The sequence below is a fragment of the Nerophis ophidion genome, linkage group LG08 (genome assembly GCF_033978795.1).
Source record: "Nerophis ophidion isolate RoL-2023_Sa linkage group LG08, RoL_Noph_v1.0, whole genome shotgun sequence".
NCBI classification, from domain to species: Eukaryota; Metazoa; Chordata; class Actinopteri; order Syngnathiformes; family Syngnathidae; genus Nerophis; species Nerophis ophidion.
This window is the reverse complement of record NC_084618.1, coordinates 46,593,299-46,612,448: the sequence shown is the minus strand read 5'-3', so window position 1 is coordinate 46,612,448 and position 19,150 is coordinate 46,593,299. Positions and strand designations below refer to the sequence as shown.

The following is a 19,150-nucleotide window of genomic DNA, read 5'->3' as shown; positions in this document are numbered from 1 at the left end:
CCTTTTTGTTGTCAGGCCATCCATTCTGTACTGCGTTCTTGAGTTCTTTCATAGTTTCATCTTCAATAGTCTCTCTCCGTATTTGTTCTGTTCTGTCTGCAGTCACCGGCAAAGATGTCACAACCATATCTACATATGCCTGTATCTCAGTGCTATTCTCACTGTCTGCAAGTTCTCTTTTATCCACTGCTCTAGACAATGTGTCGGCTGTGTACATATATTTTCCTTGTGTATATATCATGTGGACGTCATATTTTTGCAGTCGAATTAGCATGCGCTGTATTCGTACTGGACAGTCATTAAACGGTTTGTTCATGATGGACACCAACGGTTTTTGATCGGTTTACACTTGAAACATCTGTCCACATACAAACTTGCCAACAGTTCTTTCTCGATTTGAGCATACCTGGTCTCGGCACTTGTCAGTGCTCTGGATGCATAGGCGACAGGTAGCCACTGCTCTTCATGTTGCTGCAGTAGCACTGCTCCCAAGCCGTACTGTGATGCATCTGCCGAGATCCTGGTGCTCTTCTCGGGGTCATAAAACTTTAACACGGGCTCCTGTGTAAGAGTCTCTTTCAGTCTCAGAAAACATTGTTCTTGCTCGTGACACCATATCCATTCATTCTTTTGTTCAAGAAGACTCCTGAGAGGTGCTGACTGTGTTGACAGTTGTGGGACAAACTTGGCAAGATAGGTGACCATCCCTAGGAAACGTCTGACCCCATCTTTGTTGGTTGGCCTTTCCATGTTGTTGATTGCTGAAGTTTTTCTCGGGTCTGGCATCACGCCCTCTTCACTCACAACATCTCCCACAAAGGTAAGTGACTTCACTCTAAACTCACATTTTTCTTTGTTAAGTTTCAGGTTCACCTCCCTTGTCTTGTCTAGCACTTGTCTCAGTCTTTCGTCGTGTTCTTTTTGTGTTGAGCCCCACACTATGATATCATCCATCATTGTCTCAACTCCAGGTATGTGCTCAAAAATCATGTGAATGGTCTTGTGATATACTTCAGGCGCTGACAAGATGCCTTATGGTAGACGAAGAAACCTGTACCTGCCCTCCGGGGTGTTAAATGTGCACAGTCTTGAACTCTCCTCGTCAAGCTTCATCTGCCAGAAACCTGATGAAGCATCTAATTTGCTGAACCATTTTGCGCCTGCAAATTGTGCCATGATCTCTTCCCTGGTTGGTAACTTAAAGTGCTCTCTTCTGATCGCTTTATTTAGGTCTCTTGGATCCAAGCATATTCTTAGGGCACCTGTTTTCTTTTGCACAACAACCGGCAAGCTGACCCATTCAGTTGGCTCATCTATTCTCTTAATGACTCCCAACTTTTCCATTCGCGCTAATTCATCTTTCAGTTTTTCCCGCGGAGCAAATGGGACTTTCCTGCACGGGTGCACAACAGACATCCAAGTCCTTGAAAGCAGTCTTTATACTCTTCCATGAGTGAGTCTTGAGCATTTGCAGTTTCTTGAGATGTCACCACAAACACTCTTTTGACAAGATTGAGCTTTGTGCATGCACTGAGTCCCAGGATTGGTTATACACTCATATCCACAATCAGCAGCTGTGCTCTCATTTGTCGACCCTTGTGTTTAAAAGTTGCAATACAGCCGCCTTTAACAGGAACTCGTTCTCCAGTGTACCCACTTACTTTGGTTTTTACTGGATGGATTTTGCTCTTTACAGTCAGTGTTTTGTAATCTTCCAAAGATAGCAGGTTTACGTGAGCACCTGTATCTAACTTGAATGGTATTGTCGTCTGATTCACTGTAATTGGAACAATCCATTCTTCTTTTTCAATTGGGCACACTTGCACCACATTGACAATAAACTCGTCCTTATCATCATCTTCTTCAACTGTGTGAACTTTCTGTCTTGAAGCTGCTTTACAACACTTTGCATAGTGGTTGCTCCTTCCACAGTTGTTACATGTTTTTCCATATGCAGGACAATATTTTGGCTTGTGGCTGCCTCCACATTTACCACATTTAAATTCCACAGATTTGACTTTTTGATCCTTTTGTTTGGTACACATTTTCTTTTTCCATTGTTCTTTATGTATGGCATGCACTGTTGTTTCACCTCTTCGTAGCTCTTTTGCTTGTGCTCTGGTGGTCTCTGCTGCTCTACACATACTGACACACTTATCTAACGTAAGCCCAGTTTCTCGAAGCAGTCTTTCTCTTAGTGCATTATCCATTGTACCACAAACAATCCTATCTCTCACTAATGAGTCTCTCAGAGTGTCAAATTCACATATTTTGCTTAGTGTATGAAGTTCCGCCATGTACTGATCAAAAGGTACTCCTTGCTTTTGGTCATGTATGAAAAACTTATACCTCTCAAATGTCACGTTTTGACGAGGCACAAAGTATTCTTCAAACTTTGTCATTAGCTGTTCCAGTGTCAAATTAGCTTCATCCAGCTGAAAGCTATTATATATGTCCAAAGCATCTTCTCCAATAACATGCAAAAGAATGTGAGCTTTCAGCTTTTCATTGTCACCTCCTGCTCCGCTTGCTGCTAAATATATATTAAATCTTTGCTTAAAACGCTTCCAGTTATCGGCAAGATTAGCAGTTAGTAGCATTGGGCTAGGTGCACTTAGCTTTTCCATGACTGTACTTTGGGTAAGTTACCGGGACTTCACAGCTCTTTGTGTTGTTGGCTTTCTTCCAACTCGGGCACAAGATCCTCTTCTATTTGTTCAATCTGTCCCTTGTCCTCTGTGTCACTTTACCGCCGCTCATAGTCTTCACACACCGTAGCAAACTCCTCAGAAATGTGGCGTCCTTCGCACGTTCTCACTCACGCGACCGAAGACATCTTTCTTCCGCTCGTCTTTCGTGGCTCCCTCGTGGCAAACATTTCTTCCGACGCTGCTCACGGCCACTTCTGACACCATGTGTTGTCTGTCTCAAGATCAATAATACAGGCGAGGCGTGTTGTCTGAGTTCTCAACGTTTACTTTTCTTAGAGCGTGCATATCACAACATCAACATGGCCACATACAACTCCCCCCACCGCGCATGCTCGTCACTCCCGTTGCATGCTGGGTAGTGTAGTTCTATTATTCCCTGGCTCATGACATCACAATATGAACATCCCATCAGTCGTCATCTCAGTTAGAGCAGGCATTTTAGAGTAAGTAGTTGTTTTATTATGTTCGTATTTCGTAGTTTTCTTGTTTAGCACTAATAAATTAATAATGCTGCATGATGCTTAATATTTCACTAAAGCTGGATCTGTTTAGCACACAGCTTCTCAAATTTGTAGCTCATCCTCCGTATATTCAGGTTTAAAAAATAAGGTTCTGGATCATCGTTTGTCCCAAAATAGTTTGTGCTGTCTCTCATGAAGTATGCCATGAGTAGTAGTGTTGTTGTTGGGAAAAGCAAACAATGTGATGTGTCTGTGAAATTAATATGCCATCGTATGCTTAAAATGAGCAAAATATGAAAATAGTACATGGTATTAGAATGAATGTGCCTGTTACTACATATACACTTACAGTGTAGGCCTGGGCGATGTATCGAGTTTATCGATAAATTCAAATTTTTTGTTGCGGATGAGTAAAAACAATTTTTAAATAATGTTTTTTCTTCACTTGCTTTGTTATATTTATCACGCGAGGAACATCTGTAGCTTTTGCCCTCACCCTTTTTTCATTCATCCGAGAGTCACACATCTAGCAAAACATGGATGATGCTGACACAAACAAGAACGAGCCGTTTGTTCGAAAAAAAAAGAAAGGTATTGTCAGTAGTTTGTTTTGCAGTAACAAGCGTGGAACAAATGACTGTACAGTGCAAAGTTTGTTTAAAAAGGCAGCAGAACAACAAACTTATTCCAGCATTCGAACCAAACCTTCCAGCCAAGTGCGAGAAATGTAACTCTACGAAGTAAACACGACTGCAACAAAAACAAACTCCAGCTAAAAAGCAGCTTACTGTGGTGGAATCCTTTACACAAGGTACCAAGTATAATAAGACCTGGGATCAGTTATTATGAGCAGGTGCACATCTGACCTGGGATCAGTTTGTGTGGGCAGGAGAACAGCTGACCTGGGATCAGTTCTTGTGGCCATGTCCACATCTGACCTGGGATCCATCATTTCTTGTGGCCATGTCCAAATCTGACCTAAGATCAGTTCTTGTGGGCAGGTGCACATATGACCAGGGATCAGTTCTTGTGGCCCATGTCCACACCTGACCTACAGTAAGATCAGTTATTGTGGGCAGGTGCACATCTGACTTGAGATCAGTTCGTGTGGCCCATGTCCACATATGACCTGGAATCAGTTATTATGGGCAGGTGCACATCTGACCTGAGATCAGTTCTTATGGCCAGGTGCACAACTGACCTAAGATCAGTTATTTTGGGCAGGTGCACAACTGACCTAAGATCAGTTCTTGTGGGCAGGTGCACAACTGACCTAAGATCAGTTCTTGTGGGCAGGTGTACAACTGACCTAAGATCAGTTCTTGGGGGCACGTGCACAACTGACCTAAGATCAGTTCTTGTGGGCAGGTGCACATCCGACCTGGGATCAGTTACTGTGGCCCATGTTCACATATGACCTGGGATCAGTTCTTGTGGGCAGGTGCAACATCTGACGTGGGATCAGTTACTGTGACCCACGTCCACATATGACCTGGGATCAGTTATTATGGGCATGTGCACAACTGACCTGAGATCAGTTCTTGTGGCCCATGTCCACATATGACCTGGGATCAGTTATTATGGCCATATCCACATCTGATCTAAGATCAGTGCTTGTGGGCAGGTGCACATCTGACCTGGGATCAGATATTATGGGCAGGTGCACATCTGACCTGAGATCAGTTCTTATGCCCATGTCCACATATGACCTGGGATCAGTTATTATGGCCATATCCACATCTGATCTAAGATCAGTGCTTGTGGGCAGGTGCACATCTGACCTGGGATCAGATATTATGGGCAGGTGCACATCTGACCTGAGATCAGTTCTTATGCCCATGTCCACATATGACCTGGGATCAGTTATTATGGGCAGGTGCAAAACTGACCTAAGATCAGTTCTTGTGGACAGGTGCACGTATGACCTGGGATCAGTTACTGTGGCCCATGTCCACATATGACCTGGGATCAGTTATTATTCGGGTGTTACCATTTAGTGGTCAATTGTACGGAATATGTACTGAACTGTGCAATCTACTAATAAAAGTATCAATCAATCAATCAATCAATCAATCAATCAATCAATCAATCAATCAATCAATCAATCAATCATTGTGATATAGATGACAACCCATACCCCGGAATCAGCCGATCAGAGTGGCGTTCTCTCGCTCTCACTCCGTCTCTCTCTTTCTCTCTCTAAGAGAGAGAGAAAATTAGAGAGAGAGAGAGAGAGAGACTGAGAGAGAGAGAGAGAGACAGAGTGAGTGAGACACGGAGAAGTGTAAACGAAACGTGGAGATATTTGACTAAAAACAACAAAGAACATTGACTTGCGCTAGCGATAACTCAAAGATAAATAAAATTATTATATTTTTTTATAATAATTATAATTATATATATATATATATATATGGGTCGGGTTTGGTTTTGGAATTTGATTGCATTATTATGTACTGTTTTGTTGGATTGATTAAAAAAATTCCCCGCAGAAAAAAAAAAAAAAAAAATATATATATATATATATATATATTTTTTTTTTTTTTTTACTATAATTTGTGCTGGGTCCACACGGACACGTTGCTGTTGAGGATCACTGCTATATGATATACAGTACCATGTAAAAGGTCAGTGCTCTGCTAACAATAATATTATTTCCAGTTGGGTGTTATTGTAATGAATAGAAACACAGTGACTTGTTTAAGACTTAAAAAGCAGGCGTTAATAAAAGACTTCCCTGCTGGGAGATGTTACATGATGTTAACCTCTTGTGCCAATAACAATTGTAATAAATGTCATTTTAACATCTTTATTCACACCAATTACATATAGTAGGGGTGTCCAAACTATTTGACCTGGGGTCCACCATGGACTAAAAGAATTTGGCCGGGGTCCGAAAGCAGACTGCATGTAATGTAACTATATTTATAAAGACATATATACTGTAAATATATATATATGTATATACACATATTGGCTTTGTGTGGATACATTTACATGTTTTATTAATATATTATATACATAAATGTGTGTATGTGTGTATATATATATATATGTATATATATATATATAAATATATATATATATACATATATATATATATATATATATACATATATATATATATATATATATATATATATAAATATATACAAACATGCACACACAATGTATACACAATATATATATTTATAGAGTACTGAAGTCTTAGGGAGCTAACTCGCAACAGGCCTAGTAAACACGTACGACAGGCTAACCGCACCACTAGTTATGCGAACATAGTTGTACACGTTGGCTCCAATGACACTAGGATGAGACAGTCAGAGACTACAAAGAGAAACATAGCCAGGACTTGTGATCTCGCTAGAAAGATGTCCAGGCATCGAGTAATTGTCTCTGGCCCGCTGCCTGCGAGAGGCAATGATGAGAGATATAGCAGATTAGTCTCGCTTAATAAGTGGCTGGCTAGCTTCTGTAGACAACAGGGACAAATGTTTATTGATAATTGGCCCTCCTTCTGGGGCAAACCTGGCTTGCTGATGAAAGACGGCTTTCACCCTAACCGTGAAGGCGCTATCATCTTGACTAGGAACATAGATGTCTGTTTAAGCCACACTTGACTAACTGCACTAGAGCAAGTACGGTCACAGGCAATTACAGAGCCTGCTACTCTGGGTGAGGAGTCAGTTAAGTTAGAACTAGCCAGCGCCAGGCTAGATAATCCCTGCACACATAGCAATTCTCTTAGAATAATACACAACTCACATAATGTTTTTTCTGCTATGACTGTGTCAGAGTTGGACATGCGTTCTACTGAGGTGGCAAATTATGATGCGTTCAGTTTATCGCAGCACCAAGCAAACAATCTGAAAATTCCCGTCATATCAATTCCTGGATATGGTCGTAATTATTTTAAGTACACTACGCATAATAAACGCAACATTATTAATATTGCTACTACGGATAATTTGATTAAAAACTCCTTAAAACAGCCCACTACCAATAATATGGGCGTTTTAAACATAAGATCATTGACTCCCGTTATTAGTTAATGAGGTCATTATAGACAACAATCTTAATGTCATCGGTCTCAGCGAAACTTGGCTTAAACCAGACAACTTTTTTGCGCTAAATGAGGCATCTCTTCCTAACTATACAGATGCGCATATTGCCCGTTCCCTTAAAAGGGGTGCGAGGGTTGCACTAGTATACAACTAAAACTTTAACCTTAGTCCTAACCTAAACAATAAATATAAATCCTTTGAGGTGCTTACTATGAGGTCTGTCACACCGCTGCCTCTATACCTGGCTGTTATCTACCGCCCCCCAAGGACCTATTCGGACTTTATCAGTGAATGCTCAGAGTTCGTTGCTGATCTATAGACGCATGCCAATAATATAAATTATAATGGGGGACTTTAAAATCCATCTGAATACCCCATCGGAACCACCGTGCGTGGCGTTCCAGACTATAATTGATAGCTGTGGTTTTACCCAAATAATAAATGAACCTACGCATCGCAACGGTAATACGATAGACCTAGTGCTTGTCAGGGGTATCACCGTTTCCAAAGTTATGATACTCCCGTATACTAAAGTAATGTCCGATCATTACCTTATAAAATTCGAAGTTCAGACTCATGTTCGGCAAGCTAATAATAATAATAACTGCTATAGCAGCCGCAACATTAATGCTGCCACAACGACGACTCTGGCTGGCCTACTGCCCTCGGTAATGGCACCATTCCCAAATTATGTGGGCTCTATTGATAACCTCACCAACAACTTTAACGACGCCCTGCACAAAGCCATTGATAGTATAGCACCGCTGAAGTTAAAAAAAGGCTCATAAAAGGCATACCCCATGGTTGACAAAAGAAACTAGAGCTCATAAATTATCATGTAGAAAGTTGCAATGCAAATGGCGCTCGACTAAACATGAGGTTTTCCATCAAGCATGGAGTGATAGTTTAATAACTTATAAACGCATGCTTACCTTAGCTAAAGCTAAATATTACTCAAATCTCATCCACCTTAATAAAAACGATCCTAAATTTTGTTTTAGTACAGTAGCCTCGCTAACCCAACAAGGAACTCCTTCCAGTAGCTCCACCCACTCGGCAGATGACCTTATGAATTTCTTTAATAAGAAAATTTAACTCATTAGAAAGGAGATTAAAGACAATGCGTCCCAGCTACAACTGGGTTCTATTAATACAGATACGACTGTATATACGGCGGATACTTCCCTCCAAAATAGTTTATCTCTTTTTGATGAAATAGCATTAGAAGAATTGTTACAACGTGTAAATGCAATGAAACAAACAACATGTTTATTTGACCCACTTCCTGGGAAACTTATCAAGGAGTTTTTTGTATTATTAGGTCCATCAGTGCTAAATATTATAAACTTATCACTTTCCTCTGGCACTGTTCCCAGAGCATTCAAAACAGCGGTTATTCATCCACTCCTTAAAAGACCTAACCTCGATCCTGATCTCATGGTAAACTACCGACCGGTGTCTCACCTTCCCTTTATTTCAAAAATCCTCAAAAAAATTGTTGCAGAGCAGCTAAATGAACACTTAGCATCTAACAATCTATGTGAAACCTTTCAATCCGGTTTCAGGGCAAATCACTCAATGGAGACAGCCCTCACAAAAATGACTAATGATCTATTGCTAACGATGGATTCTAATGCGTCATCTATGTTGCTGCTCCTCTATCTTAGCGCTTCTTTCGACACCGTCGATCATATTTTATTAGAGCGTATCAAAACATGAATTGCTATGTCAGACTTAGCCCTGTCTTGGTTTAACTCTTATTTTACTGACAGGATCCAGTGCGTCTCCCATAACAATGTGACCGTGGACTATGTTAAGGTAACGTGTGGAGTTCCCCAAGGTTCGGTCCTTGGCCCTGCACTCTTCAGCATCTACATGCTGCCGCTAGGTGACATCATACGCAAATACGGTGTTAGCTTTCACTGTTATGCGGATGACACCCAACTCTACATGCCCCTAAAGCTGACCAACATGCCGGATTGTAGTCAGCTGGAGGCGTGTCTTAATGAAATGAAACAATGGATGTCCGCTAACTTTTTGCAACGCAACGCCAAGAAAAGGTAAATGCTGATTATCGATCCTGCTAGACACCGACCTCTATTTAATAATACAACATTAACATTTGACAACCAAATAATTAAACAAGGGGACTTGGTAAAGAATCTTGTGATTATCTTCGACCCAACTCTCTCATTTGAGTCACACATTAAAAGTGTTACTAAAACGGCCTTCTTTCATTTCCGTAATATTGCTAAAATTCGCTCCATTTTGTCCACTAGCGACGCCGAGATCATTATCCATGCGTTTGTTACGTCTCGTCTCGATTACTGTAACGTATTATTTTCGGGTCTCCCCATGTCTAGCATTAAAAGATTACAGTTGGTACAAAATGCGGCTGCTAGACTCTTGACAAGAACAAGAAAGTCTGATCATTTTATGCCTATACTGGCTCACCTGCAATGGCTTCCTGTGAACTTAAGATGTGACTTTAAGGTTTTACTACTTACGTATAAAATACTACACGGTCTAGCTCCAGCCTATCTTGCCGATTGTATTGTACCATATGTCCCGGCAAGAAATCTGCGTTCAAAGGACTCCGGCTTATTAGTGATTCCCAGAGCCCAAAAAAAGTCTGCAGGGTATAGAGCGTTTTCCATTTGGGCTCCAGTACTCTGGAATGCCCTCCCAGTAACAGTTCGAGATGATACCTCAGTAGAAGCATTTAAGTCTCATCTTAAAACTTATTTGTATATTCTAGCCTGGGTGTAGGGGAGATCTGTGCTAGCGTGGTGTATAATATAGCCAATAAGAGTCATGGATGCATGGCATTCTGGGTAATTGTTATATTGCGTTTATAATGTGTTACAGAGCCGATGTTCTCCAGAAATGTGTTTGTCATTCTTATTTGGTGTGGGTTCACAGAGGTGGAGCATATTAGTAAGAGTGTTAAAGTTGTTTTATATCACAACCTTCAGTGTGATCTGTATGGCTGTTGAACAAGACCCCTGGTTTACACATAGTACAAGCAAAAAAAATTCCTCCACGGATTTGAAAATGACGACAGGAGAAGCATCACACGTGGTGTCACAAATTTGACCAGGCGGTAATAGTAAGCATACGCTAATAATTTTAGGAAGGGGGTTTGACCCGGCAGTAATTCAAGGCAGGCACATATTACATGCCCGGCGGCTAATCAAGGAAATACGGTACTTCAAATTGAAAAACTCCACACCCACATCAGATCCTGATGACAATGCAACAAGAAGTATAAACTATAAAACATTGAACATTAAGAGTACCGGTATGTGAAAGTTCGACTCTCACCTTATTTACTTGCCTGACGACCTCCCTAAAGTTTCGTGTCAAACAGCTAAAATGCGCCAAAAAAGTGCGAGAGTGTTGCAAATCACCCAACAAGCACTGTTATAGATTTATATATGTGTAATTTTAAATTATACGTGTTTTATATTGTCCACAATGTTGACATTGCATGTGTGTTAAACACAACGGTGTGTTGACTTTATTTGTTGGTTATAGTTAATTTATATCATGGGTGGGGAAACTTGTTTGGATTGGGTCATATATATTGATGCCGTGCTCGAGCCACTGTCCAATAAGAGTCATGGTCATTGGCCATCAAATCTAACTTCACCCAGAGGAGGGCAGCAATATTACTCCAATTCAGTCCACATTGGGCAGAATTTAGGCAAAAACACGCCTCGGGTCTATCTTCTCGTTAAACTTGTGAAGTCTTACGGGCCGTACTGAAGACTTTTGGCGAGCCTCACTTGGTCCTGACAATATAGATACCTACTGGCGCCTTAACACTATAATACAAATAATTTAAATGGATAAAAATGTCCACCTCCATGAATCGGCACCTTAAAGTGGTCGTGGAGTTTGAATACCCAAATGGTCCAAGGAGCAATGTTGTCGTGGTCTACATGCCGCTGGTAGGGTTTCCAAAGCAAACTGGTCCAAGGTGATGGGTCGGACTAACAGCGATTCAAAAGACTCCATGAAAAAAAGACAATCCAGGAACCGTACCTCGCCCGGGCGACGGATGCCGGGCTCACAAATGCAGATATGTCCATCAGTGGAACCGAGGTTGCTGAGGTAATTGTTGGATTAATTGTAAATAAGTTATCTCATTGTATTCAAATATGATTGTTTGTGCATTGGGGACGGTGTGGCGCAGTGGAAGAGTGGCCGTGCGTAACCCGAGGGTCTCTGGTTCAAATCCCACCTAGTACCAACCTCGTCACGTCCGTTGTGTCCTGAGCAAGACACTTCACCCTTGCTCCTGATGGGTGCTGGTTGGCGCCTTGCATGGCAGCTCCCTCCATCAGTGTGTGAATGTGTGTGTGAATGGGTAAATGTGGAAGTAGTGTCAAAGCGCTTTGAGTACCTTGAAGGTAGAAAAGCGCTATACAAGTACAACCCATTTATCATTTATCATTGTGTAGACAAGCTGAAGAGAAATGAAACTTGGCGTTAGGTTGACCTACCCACTTCAAAGTGGAATATGCAGATGGCCCAGAGCAATGCAGGAAGTTGCTATATCTTTTGTACTCTGTGTTTGCATGTGTTAAGTTCTCACCACAGGTGTTAGGTTTCCAATACAGCTGCAGATACCCCCCCTCCTCTAGTGCAGCTGTGTGTGTGTGTGCGTTTGTACTGTAGGGCCCCCAAATGCATTAAAAGGCGAGGAGAGTGGAGAAAGTTTTCAGAGTAAATTAGGAGCCTGTAACTGAATACTGCTCCAGTTACTCTCCTCGTACGAGAAAAGCAATCACTGGTTTGTCTTCTATTCTCTGTTTCTGTGTCTTTATAATGTCTCATGGTATTTGACCCTGACAGTAATAAAAACAACTGCCCTGTGGCAAGGACCCAGGAGAGGACCAGATTAGCCCTGAATAGTGAAGTGAAGTGAATTATATTTATATAGCGCTTTTTCTCTAGTGACTCAAAGCGCTTTACATAGTGAAACCCAATATCTAATTTTTACATTCAAAACAGTGTGGGTGGCACTGGGAGCAGGTGGGTAAAGTGTCTTGCCCAAGGACACAACGGCAGTGACTAGGATGGAAGAAGCGGGGATGAAACCTGCAACCCTCAAGTTGCTGGCACGGCCGCTCTACCAACCAAGCTATACCTCAAGGCTCTGGATGTTGTGGGAAAGTCATGGCTGACACATCTCTTCAACATAGCGTGGAAGTCTGGGACTACCTCTGGATTGGCAGACTGGGGTGGTGGTCCACCTTTTCAAGAATGGTGGTAATGTTGGCTCTACTGGATCCTTCTGCGTTCACTAGGGCGGTTTGCAGCCAAGTGTAAAGCTGCTGGGATGAGGATCAGCACCTCCAAATGTGAGACCCTGGTTGTCAGTCGAAAAGGGTGGACTGCGCCCCACGGGTTGGGTGTGAAGTTCTGCCTCAAGTGAATGAGTTCAATTATCTCAGGGTCTTGTTCACAAGTGAGAGAAGAATGGAACGCGAGTTTGACAGACGGATCGGTGCAACGGGGATGCAGTCACCGTACCGGTCTGTTTTGGTGAAGAGGGAGCTCGGGTTACCGGTCAGTCTACCTTCCTACCCTCCGCAGGAATCACCATCAGATAGGGTGAGAAGCTTGGTCATCCGGGAGAGGCTCAGAGTAGAGCTGCTGCTCTTTCCTGTCTAGAGAAGCAAGCCCAGGTGGCTCAAGAATATACTATGGATGCCTCCTAGATGCCTCCCTGGTAAGGTGTTTTGGGCATGTCCAGCCGGAAGGAGGCCTTGAGACAGACCTAGGAAACGCAGGAGGGTCTACGTCTCACAGCTGGCCTGCGAACGCCTCAGTGTCCACCCGGTGGAAGTAGATTAATTGGCTGGGGACAGGCAAGTCTGGGAATCTCTGCTTAGACTGCTGCTCCTGCGACCCATACTCGAATAAGCGGGGAAAAAATGGATGGATGGATGGATGAATGGATGGAAAAATGACCTACGAAAAAGTTAAACTCACCGTTCCTCTTCGTAGGGCAAACTGGATGGAGTCCAGGTCTGACACAGGACACCAGACCTCCGCAATCAGACATTTCTGAGTGACGTCTATGTTGCACAGGTTGAGCGTGTGGTAGATGGCTTTCATCTTCCTGACCTTGATGAACCAAACTCGCATGGTCTTTGAGGCGGCCTGCAATACACGTTGACGGTGGTCCTCAGTCTGGTTCAGCACCTGAGGTGGAAAATTTGGAATTAGGTGGATGTCCAAATAATACTGTTACCTAAGAAGACAAACTGCAGTGACGAGTCAAGGCTAAGTTATGATTTTGTACAACTGCAGTGTAACCAGCAGATGTATAATATAATGAAAACACAAGATTTGCATTGTTTACCTGTCTAGTATACTTGGTTTTATTTGGTAGTAATAAGATCAAATATTGGAAACAAATTTGTTTTGAAAGGACTCTTCGAAGGCTGAAATTTCTAAATGTTCTGGAGCGTGTTGACAAGCCTTTTTGTCCAATGGTTTACATGACAAATTACTAGTAAAATTACTAGTAAAAACAAGGTATTCTGGCCACCTGTTATTTAATGTTTTGTTCCCATCCATATGTCAAAGTCCTTGTAAAATTAACAGTTATACAGGTAGGCCAAATTATATATATATATATATATATATATATATATATATATATATATATATATATGTAGGTGTGGGAAAAAATCACAAGACTACTTCATCTCTACAGAACTGTTTCATGAGGGGTTCCCTCAATCATCAGGAGATATATATATATATATATATATATATATATATATATATATATATATATATATATATATAAACCTGAGCCAAATGTTCTACTGTATCAGCGTAATACCTTTTTTTCGCAGACTCACACTAGCGCTGACCCCTAGCAGAGAAAACAGACTTGTTTACAGCCTGGGACCCACAACTCATTGATACGAGACAAAAGACTTTTGCAGATAAGACCCATTGCGGAGAAAAGGTCTGTCTACGCTACAATGACTTTTGATATCAATATGATGGAGCAAGGAGCATGCATGACACTGAAGACAAAGATACTGTTGTGCACAGTTTTTGACATAAGTGTTGCAAATTTTTTGTTGTGACCTTGACAGTGAGTAAGAAAACCCATTTTAAAATATGAATACATATTATTTGTAGTGCAAAGTTACTTAAGTGACCATCTCATATTACATTTTTATAGACATGTTTTGCTTTAATACTAAATAGTTTTTCAACAATGTGAGAGAGACTATCAACAAAAACATTCAGAGAAAACTTTAAACAGTTTAATAATTTGTATTTGATTGAGTGAAATAAGTATTTCATTCCCTAATAATAATTAGTAATAATTCTACACGTTGGTAATGTTTCAATGACGAACACAGGTTAGAACTATCCCTTCACCAAGAAGATTGGTAAAAAATAAAAGGAAGAACAACAAGAACACGGGCCATAGCGCTCACTAGAGTTCCATACAATATCTCACCTATTAAGGTAAGGATGACTCTGAGAAGGGTAAGTGACCAACCCTGTATTACTGATCCGTAATATGAGGTTTCCCGCATGGCAAAACATACAACCAAAGCAGCAAACTGGTGGCTAATGAAGAACCACATTCAGATCTTGGAGATCTGGACCTTAATCCCATTTAAAAAAATAATAATAATTTGGATTGAGCTGATTGTTTTGAATAACAGCACTATTAATAACAAATAACAGATTCTCCAAATCCTTTTAGGATTTGGAGAATATCTGTAGAAAAGTAGTGGGGCAAATCACTTCTCAGATATGCACAGAACAACTAAATTAAAGGTCTGATTGCCGACAAAGGTTTATTCACTAAGTAATAGGTTACAATTTTGGGGGGATCATATAATCATTTCATTTGGTCAAATGCGAATTATCTTTATAAAAATTTCTCAGTATTTATTTATTTTTTAATCTTCTGTGTATTTCTGTTAAAATAAACCAATTTAAAATAAGGGATAGTTCATGTGTAAGGAGTTAATGTGTGGTGTTGGAAAGCATTACTGTCTGAGCCAAGTGTGTTCGTCTTTGGGCACAAATAAAAGAGAGAGAGTGGCTGCCTTCAACACGACAAATTGTTGGTTTTTGTGTGATTACGGCAGAAATGACCAGTTTTGCTGGATAATAGTTTGTTGCTCATTTTGTTCAAGTGTAGTTACGGCCGACATTAATCACTTTTGCTCAATAAAATGATATGGTTAATGCAGACTACCTCTTTAAAAGTCTTATTGTTTTTTGATACGGAATACATAGGTATGTGTTTATTTTGTTTAGAGTTTAGGTTGGAATTATAGATTTGAATATTGTGCGCTGCATAGATTTTTTTCTGCGCGGAAGACAGGGAAGCAATGCACAATCGTGCAAGCCAAAAAAAGATTGCTGTGTTTGGCAATCGGCACCCACTTGGTGGAAAAACCCAATACCTGCACTTACATAACTGAAACTTAACAGATACTCAATGAGAAAGACTGAAAGATAAATTGCATCACACTTGGTGTGCGCCTCTACTTTTAAGTGTGAATCGAAGGGATAGGAGAAGAAACTAAACTGACCATTTGGAGATCATCAATACGACTGTTGACTCCTGCAAGCATTTCCTTCCTCTCTTGTGGGGTCTCTGGACATGGATAGAGAGAGGCACGGAAACTGAAAGAAAGAATAAACACAGCAAACTCAATCAACCATATTTCACAAATATGAAGTAATTTCATTTCCTGTTTATAAGATAAATTACTTGGTTATGTCAGGAGAATCAAGTGGAGAAAATATTTACCATTATGTGCGTGGTTGCATTAAGGAACAGAACATGGCAAGGAATAGAAAGAATCAGAAGAATCAGAGCTTATGTGTATAACATGTCCTTATTTCACCATTTTCTCATAAGGAAAGAAGGATTTCAGGATATGTCATAGTCAAGTACCTTGTAAATATAGTTTGTCAACAGTTAATTCAGTTATAAATATAACAAATAATAAGTAAAAACTTTTATAACATACAAAATGAATAAAGAATATATGAAAAATAATGCCATATTTAAATAAGAATTCAAATAACTGAGTAAAAGAAAGAGGAGCAATCACCGTCAGCAAACTTTACATTCAAAAAAGCCATTTTGCTCCCTCCAAAATAGTTTGCAGCCCAAAACACATACAAACTTTTATAGGTTTTAATCTTTTTACAATGTTACCAGCTACAAAAACATAATATAACAAAGACAAGTACAGTGTAAATGTGTAACGGATGCCAGCTCATGTGGCTGTGCGATAATATGTTTGTTAAAACTCATTATTCAACATCTTAAAACCTGTGCCGCACGGCGAGATGACAGCTCATGGAAAACTAATTTGGATACAGAGCTAACATTTCAACATCAATGGCAGTAATTGAAACAAGGGAGGAAATTACAAATGCAATTGATTGTAAATATTGTGCAGTCTCCAACTAGATAAAAATCTGCTTAACCAGTCCGAAGCAATACCTGAAGAACACATGTCTGCAGCTCTAAAGATATCTTGTGGGGTACCCCAGGGATGAATACTGGGGCAAACATTGTTCAAGCTCTATAAAATCAACATTTGTATAGTTATAAATGCTATTTCCAGATGACCGGACTGTGTTTTTTTGAGGAAAGAACACAAATAAAACAAGAATATAAACAGAAGAAAATAATACATTTTGAATATGGTTTGATAAAAAAAGACTTGAATCGCAGTAAAACTAAAGTAATCGGAAATTTCATTAAAAAAAAAATATACAACATAAGGTAGCAACAAATACTTCAGTAATGAACAAAGCCAAATGTGTTATTTTTATATTAATCACAACATATTCTCTACTGCTCACTAGTTTTATTATCTGAGTTATTGTGTAGAAATATGGGAAATAACTAAAATGTACGCTTAATTCATTAACTGTGTTAAGTTACAATATTTCTTAATGTTGGTGATGGAAAACATTCAAACCCTTTATTTATTGAATCAAAAACAGTACAATTCAATGATCCAGTGCATTTACATTGCAACAAGGAGGCTGAACCAGGTTGTTGACCCCTCAGTCAAGTGTGACTACACCTTAAATAACCTTTTGGTACAAGACACTCACCCTTCACAGATCTTCTTCACCCTGTTCTTCAACTGGTCACCTTGGAAGAAAATGATGAAGACAGACTTGTGGACCTGGTCTCCCTGTTAAAAAATGGTAAAGCGTTTGTTTTTTACTGCACTAACACGGAAGCTAGATTTTTTTTCTGAATACTTCTTACTCATTAAACTATACTCATCAAACTAGTAGAATATATTGTATTTTGTATTGTGAACTGACTGTAGCGGGGTCCTCAAGTGGGTCCTCAATCTCAGCCTTCCGTAAGAAAACATTGCCTCGACACACCCGCCACAGCATCCTCTCAAAGGTTGGAATCCTCTCCCTGCTGATCACTCCAGCAACAAACCTGTATGTTGACAACCCCAAAGCATGTAGGAGGAAAATTAAAATTGTTCATGCTTCATATGATTTGTGTTTACTGTTGTTTATCCAGTTATTTTTGATTGTGCTTCATAAAAGCTGAACCATCCACCTTTGCATTCAATTATACTATACCAGAGTCATGATTCTACTTTGTTGATAGCACAGCTATTCCTTTTAATATAAGGCATGCCATTTTATAATACTTATGTCATGGGCTGTTTTAATACGAAGGCTTAAAACGTTTGGATTTAACTTTAGTTTCACATAGTACAACATGTGATTATGAAACTGTAGCCACGGGCACAGAAGTGACAGATAAATTTAAGTGTATAAATATGTTTTTTATGTATTTATTATCTATTTTAGTTAGTTAACGAAATCATTTTAAAAGTTATGGGCACATTTTAGGGCAGCCCGGTGACGCAATAATTAGTGCTCTTGCCTCACAACAAGTAGGTCTTGGGTTCAGTTCCCATGCTCGGGGTCTTTTTGTGTGGAGTTTGCATGTTCTCTCTATGACTACGTGGGTTCCCTCAGATACCTGCGAATAGGCTCATTGGAACCAATAAATTGACTGTGGTGTGTAAATGCAGGATATGCACCAGCCCCAAGTGGTAGAACAAGGATGGATGGATAGATGGGTGAATTTTAATGAAATATTTAGGAAATGTCTGAAAGGGGAATAGGAACAACTGATTTGATTTTGGGCTTAATCCACAGAATTTCTACTACGTTACCTCACGTATAACCATATTTTCCGGACTGTAAAGCACACCGGTATGTAAGATGCACCCTCTAAATTTTCCAAGAAAAAATATTTTCCATATATTAGCCTCACCGGACTATAAACCACACATTAAAATTCTGTTAATTAGTTATTTACGTACCTTAATTGTTTCCAAACAGTGCCTGTCACACTGCAATAACACAGCTAATAAAAAAAAAACAGAAGTCATCGTCATGGACACACTGGCTGCGGAATCTAGCTCTCCAATTAGCTAAACAGACTCAATAAGTCCACGGTGACGACTTGGTGAATTTACTGAAAAATTTACGAAACAATACAAAAACAATGAAATTGTATGTTAATAATACTGACAGACACTTGTAAACATGTTAGCATATTAGCTAATGCTATTTTTAATGACAAAAAATGTAATGCCCATGTCCGACTCCATATGGTTATTACGTATAGTCAAAAGTTTACAATTAATTGTCTGTATACACACATATTTGTAAGCATTTGACAATGAATATGTTAAATAGTTTAACAGTTTACATTACCTGTTACTATCTAGTGAATCAGAATTGTCTCCCAAGTCTTATTTATTGGAGAATATATTTGTATTTATGTATTTTTCTTTAGTAGTATCCGGTGTTCTGACAATACCCAATTGAAGGTTCCGCT

The 19,150-nt window shown here is 39.9% G+C and overlaps 1 protein-coding gene across 4 annotated transcripts in view; it reads right to left on the bottom strand.

Annotated features, from left to right (window-relative positions):
- LOC133557839 (V-type proton ATPase 116 kDa subunit a 1-like) overlaps positions 1 to 19,150 on the bottom strand; it is an 85,204-nt gene that overhangs the window by 51,283 nt on the left and 14,771 nt on the right. For all 4 annotated transcript variants that reach the window (XM_061908680.1, XM_061908681.1, XM_061908682.1 and 1 more), the window contains exons 7-10: positions 17,599 to 17,725; positions 17,380 to 17,462; positions 15,831 to 15,924; positions 13,240 to 13,452 (exon numbers count right to left, since the gene is read on the bottom strand). In XM_061908680.1, coding sequence (XP_061764664.1) covers positions 13,240 to 13,452; positions 15,831 to 15,924; positions 17,380 to 17,462; positions 17,599 to 17,725 — 517 coding nt within the window. The remainder of the gene's footprint in view (positions 1 to 13,239; positions 13,453 to 15,830; positions 15,925 to 17,379; positions 17,463 to 17,598; positions 17,726 to 19,150) is intronic.